The sequence below is a fragment of the Mytilus edulis genome, chromosome 2 (assembly GCF_963676685.1).
Source record: "Mytilus edulis chromosome 2, xbMytEdul2.2, whole genome shotgun sequence".
Lineage (NCBI taxonomy): Eukaryota > Metazoa > Mollusca > Bivalvia > Mytilida > Mytilidae > Mytilus > Mytilus edulis.
The window spans coordinates 36,445,003-36,470,457 of NC_092345.1; the positions used below are offsets into that span (position 1 = coordinate 36,445,003).

The following is a 25,455-nucleotide window of genomic DNA, read 5'->3' on the forward strand; positions in this document are numbered from 1 at the left end:
AATTACTAAACACCAACCATAACTTCATAAACCATGGCCATACATTCATGCATCTAGTTTATTTTTTGAATTTGCAATTTTACCATTTATCCAAGATATACAAATTCTTTAGTTGCAGCTATTGGATACATATAGGATAAATGTTACTGGAATCGAGCTATTTCGCTTAGGTTATCAGTTGAGATTCAATTGCTATTGTTTAGAAAAATTTCTGCTACAATTCGAAAATCATTTATTATCGAAGAAAAATAGGTTTGCATATGTATGGGTTATGCTTTTATAAGGACATATTTAAAATAAAGCTCACAAAGCCATTAAACTCAGTTACTCTTGACTTTGATTTTTAATAAATATAAATAAATATACAATTCAAAGATTTAATCACTATCGGTAGGATTTGACTTTGTGGTAGGTATTGTTGAATGATCATAAAGTCCTTCGGCTATTAGATTCAAGGCGAGTGTATTCTTGGCCTCAGATGTCTTTTTAACCTTTGCTCTTTTGTTCTGAAACCATATTTTGATTTGCGATTCTGATAAACTGAGATCTTCAGCTAAAGTTCGTCTGCGTTTTTCTGTTAAATATCGACATTCGTTGAACTCTTTTTTCAGTCTATGTAGTTGCTCATTTGTAAACGCCGTTCGAGGTCTCTTTTCGTCTGATGGCGGTTTGATGGTTCTGTGTCGTACCTTTTTCGTTCTTGGACCTGTAAAATGGAAATATTTCGTTAAATCATCATAATATTATTGAAGGCATAACACAAACTGTTGCCAAAAATAAGTTTGGTGTATGTATAACTTGATGTGACGTCCCAAGAGAAAATATAATAATATTCTTCAATATGAACTTATCCGTGTTTTTTTGTCGGTCACTTTCAATTCAAATATATACAACACTAGTTACTTTCGCAGTTAGACACCTGTGTCTAATTTTATTGCTGCAGCGTATTTCAGTACGACAATTAATTAATCAACACTTTCTCCTAGTATCTACATAATAAATTTCAAGTAATTAACAAGTCAACACTTTATCTTAACAAGTGAACAATTTATTATAGGACAAGAAGGCTTCTGTAATTGCTTACGTGATAAATGTGCTTATCAAATGCCTCTGATATCACAGTAAGCCAATTCGTCAAACAAAATTTCTCCAATTAGAACCCCATTAAGTAAGGATCTAATATCTGACAGACAAGATTTGGCCTAATCTGTCAAAATTTGATAATCAATCAACTATAATCACGAACATGGTTACGGTTTATTGATTTTTACTACGACCTCAGACAACTTGGGCCTTCAAAAATACAGTTCTTGAATTTGTTGTTCTTGTCCTGTTTGCAATGCCAGTAAACAATAATACAATTATTAATTTCTATATGAGACAATTAGTTTTTCTTTTTGCTTTACTTTACACAAACGTGTCTTGTTCAAGAAAGATGATCGGCATATACATAGGTTATCCTGTAGTTTCATTTGCACAGTCAAATTCAGAATTAACTAAATTTAAAGGAATTTCAATCTCGAAGACTACATAAATGTACCTGAAAAATTCTTAACAGTTTTACAAATATCAATAAGTGGTATTCAGGGTTAAAAGCGGAATATAATAAAGTTTTGAAGAGGTATACAATGATGTGCCGAAGGATATCCTGAGCCAAATAGTATTCATTGATATATATTTGAAAGATACAAGATTCTATAACAAGGTTTCACTTCTTGTATGTTTTAATTTTGGTTTGATATATTCTCCTGGTATATTTTCCAATTAAGACTTAAAATGAGACAATTTAAAGTCATATACTTGCATTCATAGTTTGGACAACATGAATGTCATGATTGTGCTGTGAGAAATTAAAAGATAAAGCTTACTATAATTGACACTGACTTTCTGGTTTTAAAAGGAAAATTATGACACAGATAGCTATCATGGTTGATTGGTTCCTGAATGATAATTTATAAATTCCAAGTTTTCATAATTTTAAAGACTAAAAACTGAAGCTTGATTATTATTTGAAGATGAATTTCTTTATTGAACGCAAACATGAATTTCTTAAATTAACGCAATTTAATAGCGTGACAAAAACTGTAACCAAAGCAAACAGAAATTTGAATGTCAAAATCTAAGTAGATGGATGCAGTAATCATAATATGAACTGGTAATGAAAGATAGAGACAGAGATAGAGAGTCGGGAGAGACTTGGAGAGAGAGAGAGAGAGAGAGAGAGAGGGGGGGGGGAAAGAGAGCATCGGATTGAGAGAGCATCGGAGAGAAAGAGAGAGACAGGGAGAGATTAGAACATGAATTGCGTCTTCTTACCAGCTGATGGTCGGTCGGAATACCTAGTACAATAAACCCAGGCTGGCCAGACAGAATTTCCACTATCACTGTTTCCGGAATCCGATGTTTCTAGAGCGTCCGGGTCCGATTTTGTTTTGATCTCTTCAAAGGGCTTGATATCGTTTGCAATCGATTTCTCTAAAGACCCGGATGTTTCATTGATGTCATGTTTGGACGCTGAGCACATAAATGTTTTGTATCTTCGGAATATGTCATCAATATTGTAAAACGAAGAGCGATATGGTGTCGGAGTGTTAACATAATGATTTAATCCAGAAAATGTTTCTTGTTTTACTTGGCACGGTTCTCGATAACTTGTCTGTTCTGTCCTCCTTTGACCAAATTCAGGTCTTAAAATTTCAGAAATTGAAAAGTTTGTTGTCTTATTTAGGTCTTCTTGATTTGAATAGTCATGTGTATCCCTTCGGTTTCCTCTTGGTTTAAACAATACTCCGTTCATTTCTGGAGTTTCCAACTCGCGGTAAAACATAATAATTTTAAAACAATTTCCCTAATTTGCATGCAATTAACTAACATTCCATTTTTACACTTCACATGACAGCAAATTATCTCAATAATATCATCTTCCTTTTACATCTTGTGGGCGGAGCTTGAAAACACTGTCGTAGCTATCAATTTGAACGATGGTCCAATAGACGTTATCATATGTTGGACGCTAGAGGCGTGACAATATTGAATGTTTATCTAAAATAGATTTATTTTTTAACTTTCATGTGCATTTTTAGCGAACGATTGCTTTGAAATATTTAAAATGAATTTATTAAAATGCAAGAAGTCAAATTTATGTTAAAAATAGTTAGTTTTGATTTGAATAATTTATTTAGTAATGAAATGCACATATATTAGCCAAGGAGTTGAATGCATATATAAAAAAAAATAATGCAAAAATAATAAATTTATGGATTACTTTAACCTTAATATTTCAGATACAATGCATTTTCAATTAGATACGAAACTTTAGTTATATATACTCTTTCAATTCCATCTGTTAAGACTATTTTAAATTCCAACAATTAAATACATCTATATTTCAAGTACCGTATGATAATTTAAACCCTTAAATAATTTAGCAATAATATTATTTTCCATAAACTTGATACTTCAACTGTAACACGATGGGACGTTTTATATTATATCGATTGCTTTCAATATACCAACACAAAAAATGCCGTTACCAAACATTAAGTAAGTGGATCGTTATAACATTTTTTGTACAAGTTTGACATAGTACAACTATCCGAATACATTGCAATGATTATTTCAGTATAATATCATGCATACTTATATAATTTCAAAGATGTAATTTTGCGCTTTTATAGCTCTAAATTAACAACTTCAATATATATAATCCCCAAATAAAAAAAAAGACAATTATGTGTCCTTTGCTGTGTGCTTATCAGAGCAGCATCAGATTGCAGTCTTTAAGTCTAAAAAAAAGAAATAGAAAAAAAGAGGAGGGGGTCCAGACAAAATTTTCCAAACCCCGAAAACCCTCCTGGGTCTGCAAAAGATGACATTGTGATTAATATGTTTCGACGTTATGATTAGTTTGCTTTTAACTATCTTGATAGTGCAGACAATGGGCTTTTATTTCTTTCATTGATAGATTTTTGTCAGTCACATTTTTTGTTGCACATATTATATGTTCTAAACTCTGTCAGAATGATTGTCATTATTTTGGAAAACATAGATTCTAAAACAAGCCCTTTCTTCGCAACAACAGAATTAAAAGTGAAAATGAGTGATTTGTACAATCAAAGTATACAAAGCAGATGCGTAATGCAGATTTTAAGACGCATAAATAATTATCTGTATATCTTTTGTCATATATTTCATTATCATTCATAGCAGATTGTATTTTTTTTATAGAACGTACAACATTAGAACTCTTTCTTCAAAAATTCTTCTATGTAATTACTGAAAAAATAAAAGAAAGTGGCACGCGAAATTAATAACCTTCAGCAATTCCACACACTGTGACGATGCTATTAGAGGAAGCAACGAACTGTAACCAGTCAGTTTACGGAACTACATAAACATTTGCTTTAGGAAACATTCTAATTGCTGTAAAACGCTAACAACAATCAGAAAAATGTTGCTTTCGTGTCGAAAATAATTTAATGTAAAGAAATGCATTTTTCTTCAAAGATAGAATAAATTTACAGCTAAAAAATTTAAGACAGCAGACACTATGATGGTACGCATTCCAAAATCAACCTCTGAGTATACATGTATATAATTATTAAAATGTTATTAAAATTATATTCTCTCGGCGAATGTTATAAATCCAGCTAAAGACTAAGACAGAAACCGAACCAACAATTCTTTAATTGGCTGCAAAAACGGAAAAAGTTGAAAGTTCAATGATTTATATTAGAAATTGCCTAACTTTTCAAAACCCGGGTCGCGTGCTGGAAGTCTTTAATTTGGTAAGTATTAGTTAATACGTTCATATGATACATTGGATGTATAAGTATAACACAAGAAAAAAACTCAAATATAGGAATAAAATGAGCAATATGCTTCGAACTCGTTTTTCTGTTAAATGTATCCACACTTAAATTATTTGGAAGACGTAAAATTCGTTTCAGAAAAAATGTTTTTTTTCTCATTCGAATACTTCCAAGTTCTTCTAAATTTCTCCTAGAAATAGTTGATTTTTATATATTCGGTTCGAAATGTATTTCAAAAATTCAGAACATTAGCATATTGGTATTAGTGAATCATTGCACAATATTAATATATCGGAAAATGAACCCGATGGTATAGATTTGTACAAGATGACATGCCCAGAAGCTCTAGGAAGTGTCGAATCTAACACTTTTTCATATGATAGGGTAATACACACTTCGACTAATTCAGCTGACAACCATTAAAGAATGGAACAGAAACAAATTGTAATTCCTGCGACTGTTGCGAGGATTTGTACGCATGACGTCTACAAATGACAATTGACATTAAATTAGTACTGAAATTGAATTTCTTGAATTCGTTTTTTTAAAAGGATGACTTTTAGCAACAAATCATAGTTATTGATGTGCTTGCTTTCGAAAAACGTTGGTGGATAATTGCTTGAACTTAATTGTTTAATCGGCAATCATACCAAACCTTCTTATTTTAATTTTGAATGTTATGCATGAACAAAATATCGCTTACATGTGAATTTACATGTGAATTTGAGGAGGAAATGAATGTTGACTTTGAAGAGGCATTTTCTTATGTAGAAAAAGTTTCGAAAACGAAGTATTGAATGTAAAGTTAAAGAACGCTAGAATAATACATCCTTATAAAGATATTTTTATCTTCAGGGAAAAACATAAATTATTGCAAACATTTTGTTTTGTAGCAGTTACGCTAGTTGTCTGTTTCTCCTTGAATTGATATAATATATCAATGATATGATGTGATTTGTTTTCTTTTGTTTTTAAATTTAGAGTTTGTATGTCACTTTTTCTTAAAAATATATATATTTCAAGGACTGACTCGGATACAGACACTTGGATTTTTCCAGTAAAAAAAAGCTACTTTTATGAGAGCTATATATGTGCCTGTCTGTGCAGGATGAACAAATACGCAGCCACGTTCAGTCGAAATGAGGACGATAATTCAGAGAGCTTGCAAAGGAGAGTGTCACGCTCTCTGAGCGTTGAAGTACTCTTTAAAGACCAAGAGAAGGCCTTTTGCTAAGGACAAGTTTTGCTCCTATTAGAACAACTCATTAAAGAAACCAGGATTATACTTTTGTACGCAAGACGTCTACATAAAACTCAACAGTGACGGTGAAATAAAAATTAAAAAAAGGGACAAATAACGTACAAACTTCAAGTCATAGAGCACCGAGGGACAAAAATTCCGAAAGGTTTTGTCATTTTTTTCAACCTCTATTCTGAACGACCCGCAATACAGAACCTACACAGTTGATCTATAGTTAATTTGTTCTTACTCCGAACGCACATAACATGTTTGCCCCTAGACGTAAAGCAAACAAGAAACAATCTAAATAAATAGGTAAATAACACAACTTTGTAAGCACACATATATAGCAACCATAGTATTACCAAAGTGCATTGAAATAAGACCAAAGATTTTTTTTTAAATAAAACACAAAATCACCCCAGAATTGAAAAAAAACAACAACATAAAAGTATGCAATAGCAACAAAAGTCACTATTTTATATAGCAGAGCACTAGTATATCGTTATGAATAACCAGAGATTAAGTGTACCACTCTTTCTTTTATTCATACTTTACAATTTTTAAAGTTTAAGACATTTTGACTATTCTATTTTTACAAGTGATACCAGATTTTAATATACGACATTACTGAAACCAAATGAATAGATATTACAGTTTTTACTTGGATGCTTACGCGCAATCTAATGCACTTTGCAACACTTCCTGTGACAGAGGTATACAGAAATATAGTATCAACGTCATGACACGAACAGTGCCTCGCTAGCGGGATAATAAATAGTACAACTAATGAACTAGGCGACAGAAAAATCAAGATGAAACAAACATGTATATCCTTGTGAACCACCAGACGAGTCAAAACGAAAGATGATACCATCTGTCCATCCTCTACAGACAGATAGGTTGTTTATTTCAGAAAAGACAATTGTGACAAATCTTTTAAATACTGTATCGCTTACGTCTATGAAAATTACCAATATTCATCAGTTTGTTTATATATAATGGAAAGGACGACTTAAGGGAAGAAATCCAAATATTTACTGTCTGACGACAGAAAGAAGTTATTGTAAATCTCTGACTCCAGAGGCTTGTCATACCAATTTACAAAGAAAACAATTTATTAAAATGTTACGATTAATGACCATTGGTCATCGCACTGACCATGCCATTTCGTCTCTCCGTCCTTTGATAAATGTGTAAAGTTTAATTAGTAATATCAATAACTGTGGTCCATCTTTTTGATTCTAGAAGATAACTAGTCATTAGTGTTCTGGTACTATTAGAACTGCCGGATCTAATAAGCTATCATCATTAACCTCATGACAATCATGTGCTCCTAACGTATCCCAAACACGCCCCCTTTGTTGTAAGAGGTGTCAATGGAAACCGATACTAAATAGTTTAGTGATTAAGTCGGATACTTGTAAGCTATAATTTAATATAATAAGAAAGCCTTCTTCACGCATGATAAATTGATCTTGGTTATTTTGGTTATTAGTAAAATTTTCTTTCTTTTGATCATAATTTTCTGGACTGGAAGAGTAACGGTCACCTTTGATTTAACTATGTTGGTAAACAAATCAGTATACATTATGTTCCAGACACAAATTTATAATTTCCGAATACGTTATAAAACTAACAAGAATTCAAAACTTTACTAATATACTTTTGATAAAAAGAGAAGAAAGAGCACCGCGTCTTTTGTAGACGAAACGCGCGTCTGGTGTACACAATAACAAGCCTGGTAAAAACAAAAGTTAGTGAGTCTAGTTCTATTTTATCCTTCTTTTTGGAGCTACGGTCTATTTTGCAGTTTAAAGAAAAAAAACATTCCTCCAAAACAATATCAAGAATTGCACAAAGTTTTGATGATGGGGACGATTAAGGAATATCTAAGCAACTCTTAGGTGCTGTTAATGAACGAACTAACTATATAGTAAAAAATGTCGCATTCGAAAAATATACCTGCCAAAACTATTATAGGAACGTCGTGTGCAAGACTAACAGCTTGACGTGACGACGGAAACTTGACATTATGTCTTCATCTCAACAAACACCGGCTAATGAATCCAAATTCTTGAAAATGATCAGGAATGTTTAGATTATAAATTACATTTAATTTGAAATGCTACGGTTGCTTTGCTAAGAAAACTATTTTGTTTGCGATTAGCTTGCCTGGGCATGTAAATGATGACCAAAGCGGATGTTCCAAATCACGTGGCTAAGAAAGTCGTCATTATAGTGGCGCTTTCTATAATTCATTAAAAATTGAAATATTTTTGTTTAGTTTTTTTTTAATCATTTTTGGAGACAACCATTAAATGAAAATAACAAATTAAAAAGTAGTTTCAATTTTTTTTTTTTTACTTTCGGTGAAGTTTCAGGGTTACAAAGTGTACATGACCAACGGTTTATGACTTTGGCAGTGTCTCTGGGTCAGCTACCAATCAGGCATTACGTGATGTCTAATTTCTTTTGATATAACGTATCAACATATTTTACAGGAGTAGCACGACGGATATCCCATGTGGAGCAGGATCTGCTTACCCTTTCGGTGCACGGTCACCTGAGATCATCCCAAGCTTTTGGCGGAATTCGTGTTACTCAGGCTTTAGTTTACTATGATTAGTTTTGTTTCTTGTCTTGTGGTCGGTTTTATTTTTTACAATGGCAATGTCAGTTTTCTTTGAGTTTGAATGTCCCTATTGTTGGTATCTTACGTCTTTTTTTATCGATAGGTTTATAAATCATGACAATACCGAGGCACAGACTGTTAAGCTGATAATATCCATAAGGTCTAACAGTCAAACCGCTGCAAAATCAACACAGTGCTAGAAAATGAAGAAAAAAACAATATTGTATAAATATCGTGCATCCGAAGAGATTTTCCTGGTGTGCCTCATTAGGAACGCCTCCCAAATCTGGCCATTTGAAAGTCAGGGATGTTTTAATACGGAGAACCGCTTAGAGCCACAAAACGGGGCAAGAACAGAATAGCATATGTCATATAATTTACACTACCAGTTTGCGTTGAACCTTAGTTTCTTTGAACTGGCTGTTATGAATAAGTAAACAAAATTTCTAAAAGGGAAAAACGACACTACTTTACTTTTCACAGAATCACTGCATTGCACTTTCACCGTGTATTCTGCGTATTACCGATTGGAGGAGTCGACTAAGAAATTGTACAAGAATAAGATGACAAATAACTGAGAATAAGACTGATAAGTACCTGCAATACTCTCTTTTATGAAATCAATAGTAAGGATCGGGTCGAATTCATGAATCATTTTAGATTTGATAAATTGACCTTCAACATGACTTTAAAGTTAAACACTGTTCGAAATCAATTAATTAATCTGTTATTTCATTTCTTCCCTAGCAATGTTATTTTTCATTTTCTAGAACTCTTATTATTTTCCCGCCAATATTGTCATGTGCTTTTGTAAACAATGAATCAATGAATCATTCCTAAATTGTAATATGATTGCCCCATTACTTTCATAGTCTATCAGTTTCCGGAAATATAGGATGAAATTCCATTCCGTCTATTGAAAATATACATTTGGATTTCAGTGACAATTCATGGTAATATAGTACCACTTCACTTGAACTTCCGGTTTTCAACAACAACATTAATATTGACACAAATAATCCTGACCTATTAACATTGTGTCGTATTTATGAAAAGATAGATTTTTGCACGTGCATGCATGGATCGGGATATGCATAGATATCTGTTTCTTTTCAATCAAATTTTAATTATATGACTATAAGGCTCACGCGACTATGTTTGCTTTTTTTAATGCATAATGTACTCACAGATTCACATCCGTTTGCTAGATACAACGGAAAGTATGCTGGGTTTTAATTGAATTAATTTTCATTTTTATTTATTTATAAAATTGAGAATGGATATATGGAGTGTGTCAAAGAGACAACAACCCGAATATAGAGCAGACAACAGCCGAAGGCCACCAATGGGGCTTCAATGCAGCGAGAAACTCCCGCATCCGGAGGCGTCCTTCAGCTGGCCCCTAAACAAATATGTATACTAGTTCAGTGATAATGGACGTCAAACTAAACTCCGAATTATACACAAGAAACGAAAATTAAAAATCATACAAGACAAAAAAAGGCCAGAGGCTCCCGACTAAGGACAGGCGCAAAATTGCGGCTGGGTTAAACATGTTTTTAAAACCCTTATACCTCCAGCCAATGTTGAAAAAAACAAACATACAACAATACGCACAGTAAAACTCAGTTTAAGAGAAGGCCAAGTCCGATGTCAGAATTTGAAAAAAATATTATCCTTTTTACCAGTTTTAAAACCCTGATAATACACAGGAGTTGTCATTTAGGGGAACTCCTGATTGAGGACTTCTTCCAAAATGCTTGTTCATGAATCATTTTGACTCAATGATCGGATTAAAACTGTATTGTAAAGTGTTTCTTTGTAATTGCATAAACGTATAACAAATTATCTTTTTTCACTGCAAATTTTCTAATTGTCTTATTCGCGCTTGTAACATTTTGACCGAGTGTTATTGGTGATAGCTATACGAAGATGTTGTATGAGTGCCAACAACAACTCTCCATTCAAGTCACCATTTGTAAACCATTATAGGTCAAATTCCGGTCTTCAACACGGAGCCTTGGCTCATACAGAACTGCAAGCTATAAAAAGCCCCCAAAATGACGAGTGTAAAATTATTCAAGCAGCAAAACCAACAGTCTAATCTATGTATAAAATATAAAAGAGAAACGAGAAAACGACAACTACTGTACATCAGATTCCTGACTTAGGACAGGTGCACAACGCAGCGGGTTTTAACGTTTTTAATAGGAACCAACCTTCATCCTTACCAGAAACAATAGTGTAACATCAAACAATAGAAAAATGCATGCAATGCAGCAGATGGTTACCATGTAGACGCGCACGCTCGGCTCCATTTGGAGTTTACGAGATTCCATTTTAACCGTGCTTTGTATAAATTTATGAAATTTGAACATCGGTAAGGTACTTTTGTCTCTAATTTATGAGGAATTAATTAACATACATTTTAACAAATAACATATTGAACATGTTTATATATATCGTGGGAAAGTTTCTATTATCTTCAAGCGAAAATGTAAATTTTGGAAACTGTTTGATATATTATATATGTACATATAAGTACTAAGATATCACATTAAGTGTGTTAGGTACTCTGAACAATTTTGATTCACTGTTACGATTTTCCACACATTTCATGCTTAATTTGACAGAAATGTTCGCTAAAGCGGTAATTGTGACAGAATCGAATAAACTGTTTGATTAGATTGGTATGTCTCTATATATATAAAGGTAAGCTGGGATATATATGATAAGCTCAAACAAAAATCGGAAAAAATACTTATTTCGCCTTTTCATACTATTTTTTTGCAAGTAATTATTTACTAATACAATTTTATATTAAAAATAAAAACATGTCTACACTCCCAGAACAACACCAAGAAACACACCTAAATCTTAGCTATGGCACAGTTTAATGAAAAAAATAAAATAAATGTAAATACAGACTATAATTGAATTCCAAAATTGGAAAACTAATATATTATATACAACAAATTTATAACAATATACATGCAAATTTAAAATGAAAAATTTAACGTATTGAATACCAGAGCTGGGACTATTACACCGATATATATATTAGTCCTATGTCAGAGAAAGAAAAAAAAAACCCTGCCAAAGCCATTATAGGAACGACGTGTGTAAGACTAACAGCTTGACGTGACGACGGAAACTTGACATTATGTCTTCATCTCAACAAACACCGGCTAATGAATCCAACTTCTTGAAAAATGATCAGGAATGTTTTGATAGTAATTCACATTTCATTTAATATGATACGGTTGTTTTGCTAAGAGTACTATTTTCTTTGTAATTTGCTTGCTTATAGGCGTACAAATGATGACCACATCGAAAGTTGCACTACTCGTAGACAGACAATAACACACTGCTATGTCGCCATTTTGGTGGCGTTTCTGGTAATTCTATCCATATCGGTGATTCGGCTACTCAATATTTTATAATTAAAATATTTTGAGCTGTTTTGATACATTTGAACTCAATTTTATCCTCATTTTTTTTAATAACTGATATATGATATATGATAATTTTTAAAAGATAAATGATATTCTAAATTGTCAATGTTGGAAACATTGCAAATCTTGCACAACCTTAAGCTCCTTTTTCAACGTACGTTTTACTTGTTTGTTTAATTTTCTTGCAATATGCATTGGTATTTTTTTTCGTTTATGACCTCAGACAGCATACAATTCTAGGTATTGTGTTTTTCTGACTGAATTTCGGCTCACCCTTGACACCATTTGCGAGTATGGTCTTGAGGAAACGATGATAGTCCGTCGGAAGTGGACGATACATGGCTGACCTGTGTTAAGAGTTGCAGATTAAAGACTACCATGTAGATTTTGAAAAAGAGCAGGTTAATGCCGCTACAAGGCAGCACTCGCATCCGCAAAGTGGAAAGGGATTCATATAAGTTGTTAAACTTGTTTCCCAATCCAGTTTAAATAAATATGTTTAAACTAAATTAGGTATTGTATGTCTCAGTAGTAAAGAATCAACAATACCATAAATGGTACCAGTTTTATTGCATGCACTAGATACGTATTTCGACAACAAATGTCACTTTACATGTTCAGTGACACCCGAAGCAAAAATATTTTAGAATCCAAAAACTAGATAAAAACGTTAAAAAACTGAAGCAACTAACAAAAGGATCAAAAGTAACGCCTAACACAAGAAAAGGAATTAGATCTATGCATGTTGGAGATAAATTCCTTTATTTAAAAAAAAATATAACAGAAAAAATCCATGAAATGGACTAAATGGACTTTCTCTTACATTTTCCTCGTATTGGTTTAGATTTAGGTGTTATTTTAATGTTTGATAGAAAACTGCAGATACATTGTAAAACGCTTCAAAGTCATCAATATCATATCCTTATATTTTTACGTTTGTAAAAAGACTGAAACCTCCGGAAATGTAAAACAGCGTTCTTGTTAATCCGCATGTAGTGAGTAATGGTGTATAGACGAAATGAATGCATTTAAAGCTGCAAGGTTTTGTAAATTATGAATACCAACCTATTCAATATTCAAGAGCTTGCAGCTCTTCCGCAGACTTTGCAAACCGTCACCATTGTCTGAGGAGAACGTTGATGATCCAGGTGTATGTCAAAGAACGTGTCATCATTTTTTCTAAATAATGTTCATCGGAAGGTACCAAGACCTTGTTGATAAATATCCCTTCACAAGTAATACACGATGGTCTTTAACTATAAATTCTGCTTACTGACGTTGTTTATCATCTTAATAACATGTTAAACTATTCTTTTAATTGTCTTTATGAATATTTCTTTTATCATATAGTCTGTGTTTCTTGATTTCCATAGGACGTGGTTCGGTACTTGTATATCCCGTCATTGTGTTATTATTCTATGATAAGTATCGTATTCATGTCTTTCCGTTTTGCTAATGTGCTTTGTCTATATGCCTTTTTGGTGTTTCTTTGATACATATGACCTGGCTCTGTACTTATACATCTTGTCGTTGTGTTATTGTACTATAGTAAATTTGGGTTTTCTTGTCTTTAATTTTGTTAATATGCTCGGTCTATATGCCATTGTGTGCTTCTTTGTTACATTTTTGTTTGCTTTTATAGTGATTAAGACTATAACACAGTGTTGACTGCTGCACCCCTATTTTTGACATTTTTGTCTGTTGTTTCTGTTTGTTTTGTTGATACCTCATTGTCAATATAATGGAGTTTGATGCTACTGTCATACAAGTGAGAGGTTAAGCTAGCTTTAAAACTAGGTTTAATACACCATTTTATACACGAGACAAGTTTGGAATCTGACAGTTGTTAATAATTCATTCGTTTGATGTGTTTGAGCTTTTAATTTTGCTATTTGATTAGGGACTTTACTTTTTGAATTTTCTTAGGAGTTCAGTATTTTTGTGATTTAAAAACTAGTTGGACCGCCAAGTCTGAGAGGCGGTCCTTTCAAGATAGTAAAGCATATAAATACGCGGTGATGTGAGATATATACGTCAAAGACATTTAAACACGGCAATGTGTCCAAGGTCATAAAAGAGGCAACAAGGGGAAGTCTGTCATTAGTTTCAAACTGCGCGTGTTCTTTTTCACGTGTGTTTGTTTGTTTTCTCTTTCTTTTGTTTCAGTCTTGTCTGTCTCCTTTTTTTGTATTTTGGTTTTATTTAAATCTGTGGCATTGTTTAATATATAAAAAAAAACTTCTGATACTAACGAAGCCATGCAAAACATAACTGTTTCTTCTTTGAACATTAAACTTTTCGTCCTTTTGGTTCCGTAACGATATTTCGAACAGTGCCTTCGTATTTTCGCGTCAACATATTAAATGTAGTACCAGTCTACTAAAGGTATGGGCTTTTCTTATTTTTGAAGGCCATTGACCTATAGTTGTTTATTTCTGTGTCATTTGGTCTCTTGTGGAGAGTTGTCTAAATTTGCAATCATTTAACATCTTCTTTTTTTTATATTTGATAAGTTATTTTAACATTAAGAAAATTCGTTAACAGCAGTTAACGATCGCGATACAATGACGCTGTGCTAGAATTGTATGATATATCCTTATTTTTGTATAGTCATATTTTACAACACAATTTACCCTGGTTAGGTAACCAAAACCAATTACAAATGACAACTTCTTCACCAATTAACACACTGATACTAGCTCCTGTGTAAGGGTACATAATTATACGTAAAGGCGATATGTACTGTCAATATTTGAAATAACATTTCCTTCTACCCGTTAGTACAGACTACTCCACGCGCGTGACATATCAATTAATCATTATGTTAATTGATCATAAACAACTTAACTTCCTAATTACGTTGATTGATCATCACAAATCGGCACGAAAACTTCTAGGGGCGAAATAAACACATATTTTCCTTGGAAAAAATTGTATGCATATTTCTCGTATCATTTAAAATGTAGCACTCGGAGCATAGTAAGATCGAATGGTGTTTCTAAAAGATATAGGAAAAGCAAGTTTTCACAAGAGGTCACACTCGCTGAAGCTGTAGCTGGTAGTAAAATTCTGGTAAAATAGCCGGCCTTATAGACAATATTATTTTCAAAGTCCTTCGAAAAGGAACATGTTGCTATAATTTCATTTGTTCCAAATATCCCTTTTTAACGTAAATGTCACATTTTGACGTAGAATTCACAAAGATATTTTTCAAATGTTCTAAACCTGTATAGTTTAGAGAGAATATTTCCATGTACTGTATAGTTCAATTTATTGAAAACTTTGCATAGTTTTTCAAGTCATACACAATAATTATGATGATTATGAAGATCTGGTACTTTTTTCTCAAGAATTACATGTACAGCTTATGTCATGGGAGAGTAAAAGTTGTTTGCATGTAAACGACTACTATAATGATCATAAGCAAAAATAAGTTCTTAGAATCTTTAGTTTGCAGAGATTATTTTAATAGTTTAATATATATTGCTTATAAACTGTTTTATAAAATTCTCAAATTTGTCTTCTTTTTTAAATTTGGTAAGTGTATATGTTGTTTGTTTGTTACTTTCGTGACTATGACTATGCATTACCTTTTTGTCATTGGAAGTTAGTAAACAACAATTACTTTAAAAAAAATCACTTGTAAAGAAATGGTTATAAATACTATGTCTGATCTGTGATTTGACAACTGGATACTTTTTTTACCAGTAAAAGAAGTACATGTAAGAACGTACATTCTCGTATATCTGATCTCATTTTAAATGTCTCAATGTTGTTCTATGGTGACAATTGGTAGGTCTGAAATCCAAATATGATACATTGTTGTGTTATGTTATGCTTAATTTACAGTGGCAAATATTTCAAGCATAGGACGAGAACAAATTCACAATCAATCAAATAGGTATGTGCTGAAAAGTTGTTCGACCGGGATCAGTTTAAACTGTCACTAGAAAAGAATGTATTTTAGATAAGGCATGGACTATTTTCATTCAAGAGACCACCTACGGAAAACTCCATAAGGTGTAGCATGCCATGGGAACCAGAAGGAAAAGGGACCACCTGGAGATGGACTAGTGAGTCAGAACGAGGCTACAGCAAAAAAAAAACCAACAATTATAGACAGTGTGAATGGAAAGAATATATCTGAGTCTTATATGTCGACCGGCATACAGAGGATAGGTAGGATGAGGTGCGTTCCTGTTGATCCAGGTCAATATTAATACCAGTCTTTCTCAGGTAAGTATAATATAGACGTTTATTTCTACAGGCATTATATATCTATCAATATAAACCAATATGCCCGAAAAGAATTAAATAGTATATCACATATGTAAGCAATACAATTTGTGTGATTAATTTCACCTAAGAGAAACATTTGTCAAATTAAGCTTGAACCGTGTGTCGTATCTCCATCTCATATCAAAATCGTACATATAAGCAAAATAATAAATATGACAATTTAGTATTTATACCTACATTTTGCATAGATTAAAGCGAATTCTATGATTTTAAAAGTATACCACATTGCTTTAAGAAATAAACAAGTATCCCACAACTTTTTTCCCACGATCATTGAAATTTCAAGCATCTTATTTGACTATGAAATATTCCTTGTTTTTCTTATCTTATTTTATGCGTGTTACTTTTCAGCAAGGATTTACATTAAAGGATATACAATAAACTATCTTTTTTTTTGCACTACAAAACTTCTTTAATACTCACAACTCTGGACAAGCCAACTTTGAAATGTAATTTGGTTCTGCAAATTGTTTAGATGATAAACGTGTTCCTTATAAGCGAATTTGTACTTTGTGCACGGCCTGAAATCAGATTAAAACAATGAATAAGTATCATGTTAAAACAAGACAAATCGGAAAAAAAGAATACAGTTTCAATTAACTTAAATATAATAATAATACTTATTATAGGTTTCATAACAAACGAGATTTTGAAATCGCTTGAAATCAACTCGAATCATCTAATCATGTTAATTGCAAATAATTAAAAAATCAGCCGTGGAATGGTTGGTACTGAAATAAAATAAAAATATATGATATAAAATGATCATATTCAGTGACCACAAGGTTACACGTATTTGTCTTTATCTGTTGTTATATATTTATAAATATATATTTGTCCTAGTGAAATAACTGCAATTACGCAAGCCTTCATTTCACATGTAAGCCCGTTATAAACACTGTACAATATATTTCGAGCCTGTTTCAAAGCAACATTTCTGTCTTTATCCAATATATCTTCAGTTTTCCATGGACATTCCAAACTTCTCCAACCTTCTTATCAGACAGCATCTTTATATTGCAGGACCTTTCTACTGTTTTTGCTGTTAAGTTGTTCTCATACGAACATGCAGGACATATTTGGCATTGGACATATACATTTAGCAATCAACGACAAACAAGGAAACAAAATAACTATCTTCTTTAAAGAGCATACTTCGATGCTATTCCGAAACAATATTATTATTTAGTAAAATAAAGTGTATAGTTTCTAAAAGTTTTAATTCAATGAATACGTATTTTCTACTGCATTATTGCGTTAGTTACAATTGAACCTATGGCAAACGGGAGACAACTTCAGCTGAGTCTGTTAAGATCAGAAACTAAACGCTGTTCATAGTTTCAGGACAAAAAGCTTTTGGAAGGTAATAATTTTTGATAAATTGTCTGAATTGCTGTAATTCACTTCGAAAACCTTAAATCCAAAATTTTATATCTAGCATTTACTGCTTATCTTTTCTGAAATTTAGATAAATAAAATGTAGAATTTGTTTGTTATAACTTCCTGGTGTGAATTATTATCATAGGTTACATGAATGACTATTGTTTAGGTTTCATAACGAGTGAATAAAAAGTAAAATCACAAAATTACTGAACTCAGAGGGAAATAAAATCGGAAAGTCCCTAATCACATGGCAAAATCAAATGACAAAACACATTAAAAACGAATGGACAACAACTGTCGTATTCCTGACTTGGTACAATGGTACAGGCATTTTCAAATGTAGAAAATGGTGGATTGAACTTGGTTTTATAACACTAAACCTCTCACTTTGTACGACAGTATCATCAAATTCCTATCATAAGCTATCATTTCGAGTTATTTATTAAAATATGATAATGAATGAGCCTCTAAGGCAGCAACCATTTGATTTTCTGGGGGGGGGGGGGGGGGGGGGGGCTATGGTTTTTTTTGGAAAAAAAAAGTTTGTTTCCAGTTTTTGGAGAAAAAAATAATTTGTTTTTGATTCTGAGAAAAAAAAAATTATTTGTTTCACCCTCAGCTGCCACTATATGTAATGCTAAAATCGAAAGAAAAAAAATTGTTTTCGACTTGTCGCGAAAAAAATAGATTGTTTTTCGCCACAGGCGAAAAAAAAAAATTGTACAGAAAAAAAAACCATAGCCCCCCCAGAAAATCAAATGGTTGCTGCCTAAACGACTTTATTATTTGCTATTTAAAACATATAACGGAACTGGATATCAAGCGATATCCAATTCTCATGAGTTGTTAAACCTGTTTCTCTCTTTGTGTTAAAAAAAGAAGAAAATGCAGTGACTGATTAATCAAGTTTTTTTAATAGGCCAGTATGACGTCACATGCATGTTTTGTTCCGGCTTCAAACTCAAATAATTTTATTTTGGATGCAACGTGACTTCTAATTTGGCTGACCGTGTTTTTATTATCAGCTCATATACATCATTTTGTCATGTGACCGTGACGTCATCAACGCAAAAAATTGAATATAATATTCTTTTTTAAAATATTTGACCAAAAAAAATTATTTTAAGCTAAAGAGACTTTCAGCTAAGCGACTTAGTATTGGTATTTTGTATAATTGTTTTCTTCTTCAGAAATCTGGTATATCTCTGTTCCTATGGGAGCAATGTTCATTGTTTAGCCCATTATAAAACATCAAAGACTTAACGAAAAGCCAATAGAAATGTTGCATGATCTGGTTAACGCATTTTTTCGTATGCTACGTATGATTTTGTAAGTTTTTTTTAATCTTCCTCTTTTTAACTCATTTTAGTTCGTTTTGTTTGTTAAGTCTATTTTATCAGCATCCCATTTCAAGCAGTGGGGTGATGCAAGAAGAAGATTTTTGTTACAGTAACTGGCCACGCCCATAAGATAACATAAATCATGACTAATAGAAATAGAAGGATGTCAATAATGAAGCTGGAACTTTCAAGAGAGCTTACGTTCACTCGGGTTGGGTTCGTGTTGCTGAACTAGATGTTCTTTGTACATGTTGTAGTTTTTTTGACTGTTGTCTGGTTTTCTTTTTTACAAAACTTTAGTTGGTCGATGTTTTCTTCGATATTTTTTTGGCCACTTAGTATCTTCTTCTCACTTTACATGGATCACTTGGCACCTGATACTATCAGATTATTACATGGCGTTTTTCATATCGCATGTATTATCAGCTCTAGGTTCAATATCAGCCCAAGAGCCGCATGGCTCGAGGGCTGATATTGACCGAGGGCTGATAATACATGCGATATGAAAAAATGACATGTTATGGTCTTTTTATCATATGCTTCAACATGGAGAAAAATAACAGATCATATATTGATCATTTTACGTGGTTCCCAAATAGAAGTTCATAGATTGAAAAGTTCACCGAAGTCGGACCCAAATTTAGTACATTCGAAATCAAATCTTTCTCTCATATGCCTCAACAGAGGAGAAAACATATTTAATATGGACGACTCGTCAAACCCCTCAAAAAGAAACAACAATATACATAGTGAACACTGTTTGGAAAAGTCAACCTTTTCAAAGTAACTTTCTAAATTATGTTTGAAACTTATAAAGAATGCATTTATTTAATAATTTGTTTGTTTGTTTTTTTATTTTTATTTTTTTTGGTTATTATTTTACACAATATACTTTTCAGTATCTAAATAATTGTTTTGTACACTATTTCGTACTGTTTTTCACTGAAAACGTAGCATTGAGGTGTATTTTCCGGAATTTGCCGAGTATCACCGGAATGCCATGTGATAACGTTACGGAAAGGCATGTGATAACAATCGAAGCATGTGATAATCTTTTTATATCAGCCCGCTAAGCACCAATTCGAAAAATATGGAATTTACGTTAATTTAATGCTATTATCATACAGTAAAAATCATATGTTATTTAGTCTAAGTATATGATAATAGTATATATACTTCTTCAGACCGGAAATGGTCTCGTATTTAAATATATCACTGAATTATACTTGGCTTTCTGTCGTACTTGAAAAGTTGCAATTATTTCTCCATCGACATTTGAGATGCTTTTCGTGTGGGAATAGAAATACCGTTTAGTGGTAATTATTCAAGACAAATATGTTCAAACCACTTCAAAGTCGTAAGCGTAGGATTATACGATCTTTTAATTCGTTATTATAAAAAATAACATAGGTTGCAGGGATCTGTTTATAGAAGCAGTATTTGAGCAGGCTTTAAGACCATTTTAGGAGACATATCGATATTTCTGTCCTACGTTTTTTTTTATCAAACCTGGTGCAACCAAAGAAATATCTCAATTTCATGCCACCGTTGTAGGTATGTTATGATGGTCTTAAGATAGTAATAGTTTGAGGATATATCTTATGCTGTTTAATTTGTTTCCAAGTCATCTTTTTCAATGCATAAGGTTACAACATTTTGTTTGGTTTAAGCAATATTTTATTATGAATTATACAAGTACATTTTATAAACACATTCACAATTAGGATTCATTCGGTTGAACGTTGCAACATTGAAAAGTTTACTAAAAGGTAAAGGATTGTGCTTTTTTTTATTAATCCAGTGAAGTCAGTTGTTCTGTATCTGTAACGTATTGATTCCTTCGTTTGCGCATACTCACTCGTACATTTTTTTAAAGTTATTTTTAACTACTAGTACTCTGAATTCAAATGATCTGCTTCTCCTAAATGACTTAACATATATATAAATGCATGGTGCTATATGTTTGCTTTGAACATTGTAATTGTTTGAAAGTGTGACACTTCGAAATAAACTCGCTCAAATAAAATTAATTAATTTTACCAAAAATTCACTAATTGGAAATATTAACACAGAATTAATTCAGATATGATATAGAAAACGTATTTTAACTTTGGTTTCGTGTTATTTTAAGGAACACAATTTAAATATACAATTTTGCTCTTTGGTCAGGTTTTTGTCTCTTTGACACATTCCCCGTTTTCATTATTAGTTTACTGATAATCATGATCAATTATATTATGCTACCTATTATAATAACAATAATCCAAATATTACCTTATAGCTAATAGCGAACTCAAAGTTCAAACAAATTTTGACTGTTAATTCTGTTTATGACCGTCTAGGTTTTGTTCTCGATGACTATTTTTTTTCTGGTTTTCAAAACTATAGATCGTTAATGAACTGATAGAAGCACATGGTTATCAGTATCATGCGTATTTTAAACACCTTCATGCAGCCTCATCTCTGAAAAAACCCGTGACATAATCTATAATTAGTCAGCAACACCTAAATAATGCCAAATTAACTGACAAACATGAACAATTATCGCATATTTCGCATCTTATTCTTTGTTTATGACGTAAATTATTTTCATTTGCAGTTTTAAACTTTACAGTAATATGACGGACAATTCAAAAGTTAAATGTGGTCCATGTGAATATAAGAGCAAGTTGGAAAGAGCAAGGAAATGGTGTACGGAGTGCGAAGAGGGTTATTGCAACGAATGTGTCAAAGATCATAAACTTCATAAGATACTCCGAGATCATCGCGTGATATCAATAGACGATTATTTCAAAATAGCACACATCTCTAAAATTTATCAGAGATGTAACACGCATGGAGAGAATTTTGAATATTTTAGTCCCTCAAAAGATAAGATTTTTTGTTTTAAGTGTTTGTCGACGCAGTTTACTTATCGCAACCAGGACGACATCATTACCATAAAAGAAGCCTTAATTAATAGTTCGAATACAACAGATTATGTATCCAATTTTGAAACACAACTGGATGAGTTGATTAAAAAAGTTGAGCAAAGAGTTAAATGTCACGAAGACATTGCCGATTATATTGATGATAAGGTTGATCAAATAATTTGGAAGATAAGAGAAATACGAAAGAAAATTGACAAGAAGCTGGATAAATTAGAAGCTAGAGCAATTGAGGGCTTGAAACATAATGCACACGTCCAGTCAACGGGAGAAAACCATCATATTTTAAAAGAAAGGGTGAAAGAGGCAAGAGAAATAAAGAGAAACATAGCACTTACCAAAGAGTATGCCTCTGATAAAAATCTCTTTATTTTCAGTCGTAGAGTGCTAGAACCAATCGAACAAATAAAAAAGATAGTGAATCCTTTGATACGCGTAGAGCAACCAAACGATTTACTATTTATAATTTCACCAGAGCTGATTTCATTAATGAATGCAAAATCATTTGGGGAAGTCAGACCTGATTACAGACCACAGGTAGAATATTGTACTAAAGATTTGAAGACGGAACCTGGAGAAACTGGACCGATGATAAGAACAATTGAAAAAATTAAAGATATACACTTTGATTGTGGAAGGAAGAAAAATCTTAAAATAACTTGTTGTCGAATTCTGCCAGATAAAAGATTTGTAGTATCAGTTCTAGACAATCTCAGGCTTACTGTCCACAAAGAAGACGGTTCTCTGGAAAAGAGTCTTATTTTGCAAGAGGGTTCTGTCTTTGGCATCACAGTTATCGATATTCAAAGAATAGCTGTATCACATGGCAATCGGACTATCGATGTGATAAGTTTAATCGATGGGAAAAAGAAAAGCAGTTTCGATATAGACAGACATTGTGAGGTATACGATCTAGTTTTTAATAATCACAAGTTATTTTTCGGTAGTAGTTCAGTGTATACAAATGAAATTCTTATATCAACCATGTCAGGTAAAATAATGGGATGCATTCCGGTACCGAAACATCAATCTCCATCAACATTCCAAATGGCTCAACTTGGAGACAAAATATATTTTACATGTAAAGGCAAAACATGCGAAAAAGTGGTTTGTTGCGATTTAACAGGTGATACTCTGTGGAAGTTTGGCAGTAGAAAGGATAGTTCCAAGTCACCAAGAAGGCACCAATCGGGGATAAATGTCCGGTTCTGTACAGATGACAAAGATAGTTTGAAGTTACCGGATGAACAACTATCAGAGTCAGTTTCAACATTTCATACATATGAAGACGATTATGATTCATATTTTCCTGGTGAGGATCTGTTGCGAAGGGCTTCACGGGTCCGTGTATATGATAAGGATAGCCTTACGGCATCTCTTGCGATAGACAAATATGGAAACGTTATAGTTACGGATAAATCTGATGGTGTACAGGCGGTATCATGCGATGGCAAAGTTGGTAAAGTAATACGCAAAGAACCGACAACAATGATAGATTATGACATGAACTTGAACATGTTAGTCTTGTTAAACGGTTATAAAGCAACTCTTTATAAAATTATTTACTGACTTAAAATTCAACTTTATAAAACTCTAAAGTAAAACTTCAGCAGACCAATATAATATAAGCATTTTTTTTTTTTTTAAATAAATGTATTGTATTTTAATGAATTTGTTTACAGTTTCACCGTGGTTCGAGTTTTGTGTCTGCTCTCGCACTTATTTATATATTTTCATATCGGGAATAAAGTAAAAAAGATTTTTCAAAAACAGTATAAATAGATCTAGGATATAGCCTGATATATGTCAAAATTAACATATAGTGAAAAATGTTTTATTTTTCAAGAAAATATATATTTAGTCCTTTACAGGTTCATGTTCATGTGCACAAGTTAAGGATTCATAAGAACCAGCACATATAAATTCATTAGAAATGCTTTGAGAAGAACACATTTGAGAAGAAACGAGATGTCTTCTGATGGGAATTGCGAAGATTCTAAAAGACCAATAATATTTGTTCCACTGCACTTTAATTTGTATGTTTTTAGAAAGGAACATCTGATAATGAATTATAAGAAAAATAGAAAATAGATAAACGGTTGTTTCTTTTCTCAATCACCTAGAAAAGTTAGATTTGATATTAGACCTTCTCTAAATAAATACATTCAACGTATAATTCGGAGTTTAGTATGACGTCCATTATCACTGTACTATTATGCATATTTTAGGGGCCAGCTGAAGGACACCTACGGGTGCGGGAATTCTCGCTACATTGAAGACCCATTGGTTGCCTTCGGCTGTTGTTTGCTCTATGGTCGGGTGGTTGTCGCTTTGACATATTCACCATTTCCTTTCTCAATTTTATTCAAAACAGTAACCCTAACTTTAGGATATATGTAATAGCAATGTACAATATTATGTTAGTGAAATTAATATATATAGAATAAAGATATAACATCAAATAAATATCACAAAACTATAAGTTGCGTTTGACGAAGTCAAACTCGGTTTATATTATGATAAATGCAGTCTGTGATCTTTTCGTCTCAGGCACGTCTGGATGTAAACATTTCGGTTTCCATACAGTATCGTTTGAGCCATCAACAATAAATTATCTAATCTTAATTTCATAATGGCCAATCCGAACATGCAAGTAATTTTTCGATTATTAGGCTTTAGTTTTGTAATTTGTATGTCCCTCTTGCTGTTTTAATTTGAATGCCGTTGATGAATAATAAGCCATGATAAGCCATGTCTTTGAATGATCTTTGACACTTTTGTAACCAGGCTAATTTGGACTTAAATTTTATTTTATTATTTATTTAGAAATTGGACTTTTAGAAAAGATATTATTTTACAAATTTAAATATTTACATGTATAGACAAAATTAATAATGTGTTAATCTTAATTAGGGACATTTGAAGTTGGAATAGTTGTGACAGATTTATTTATTGAGTTACAGAAATTAATATGAAAGACTTCAATTCATACTAAAGGTGTGAAAATTATTGTATAGGAAAATGAAAGAATAGGATTATATGAGTATTATAAATTATAATTATCTTTTATATTAATTAATGTAAATGCTGTCACTTATAGCTTAAAGTTATGAAATGTCATTTTAATTTGAGTATTGTCATGTTAATTGAGTATTGTCTATTTTCGATATTTAGTATAAATACTTATTGTAAACTTTGTAAAATCAGAGTATACAGAGAGTATAGTACAAGAACATCTGAAAGATACAGTAGGAGTCACATTATATTGACATTATCCTTTGTATAGTTTATATTAGAACTTTGGCTTGAAATTAAATTATATAACTTGAATGTGTTGGATTTTCGTGAACTGCAACAACTAGTTC

At 32.2% G+C, this 25,455-nt stretch overlaps 2 protein-coding genes across 3 annotated transcripts; one reads left to right on the forward strand and one right to left on the reverse strand.

Moving 5' to 3' along the window:
- Window positions 1-328: 328 nt before the first annotated feature.
- Window positions 329-2,944, reverse strand: LOC139512094 (homeobox protein engrailed-1a-like). Its single transcript, XM_071299477.1, has 2 exons — window positions 2,317-2,944; window positions 329-706 (listed from the first exon to the last, which is right to left on the reverse strand). The coding sequence occupies exons 1-2, from the start codon at window positions 2,825-2,827 to the stop codon at window positions 378-380; spliced, it is 840 nt and encodes a 279-aa protein (XP_071155578.1). The 5' UTR covers window positions 2,828-2,944; the 3' UTR covers window positions 329-377.
- Window positions 2,945-17,723: 14,779 nt separating this feature from the next.
- Window positions 17,724-24,178, forward strand: LOC139512095 (uncharacterized). 2 transcript variants are annotated; one of them, XM_071299479.1, is made up of 3 exons: window positions 17,724-17,803; window positions 19,014-19,152; window positions 21,763-24,178. In XM_071299479.1, the coding sequence occupies exons 2-3, from the start codon at window positions 19,103-19,105 to the stop codon at window positions 23,657-23,659; spliced, it is 1,947 nt and encodes a 648-aa protein (XP_071155580.1). In that variant the 5' UTR covers window positions 17,724-17,803; window positions 19,014-19,102; the 3' UTR covers window positions 23,660-24,178. The 2 variants fall into 2 exon arrangements, with proteins under 2 accessions (XP_071155580.1, XP_071155581.1); XM_071299480.1 differs by lacking the exon at window positions 19,014-19,152.
- The last annotated feature ends 1,277 nt before the right edge of the window (window positions 24,179-25,455 follow it).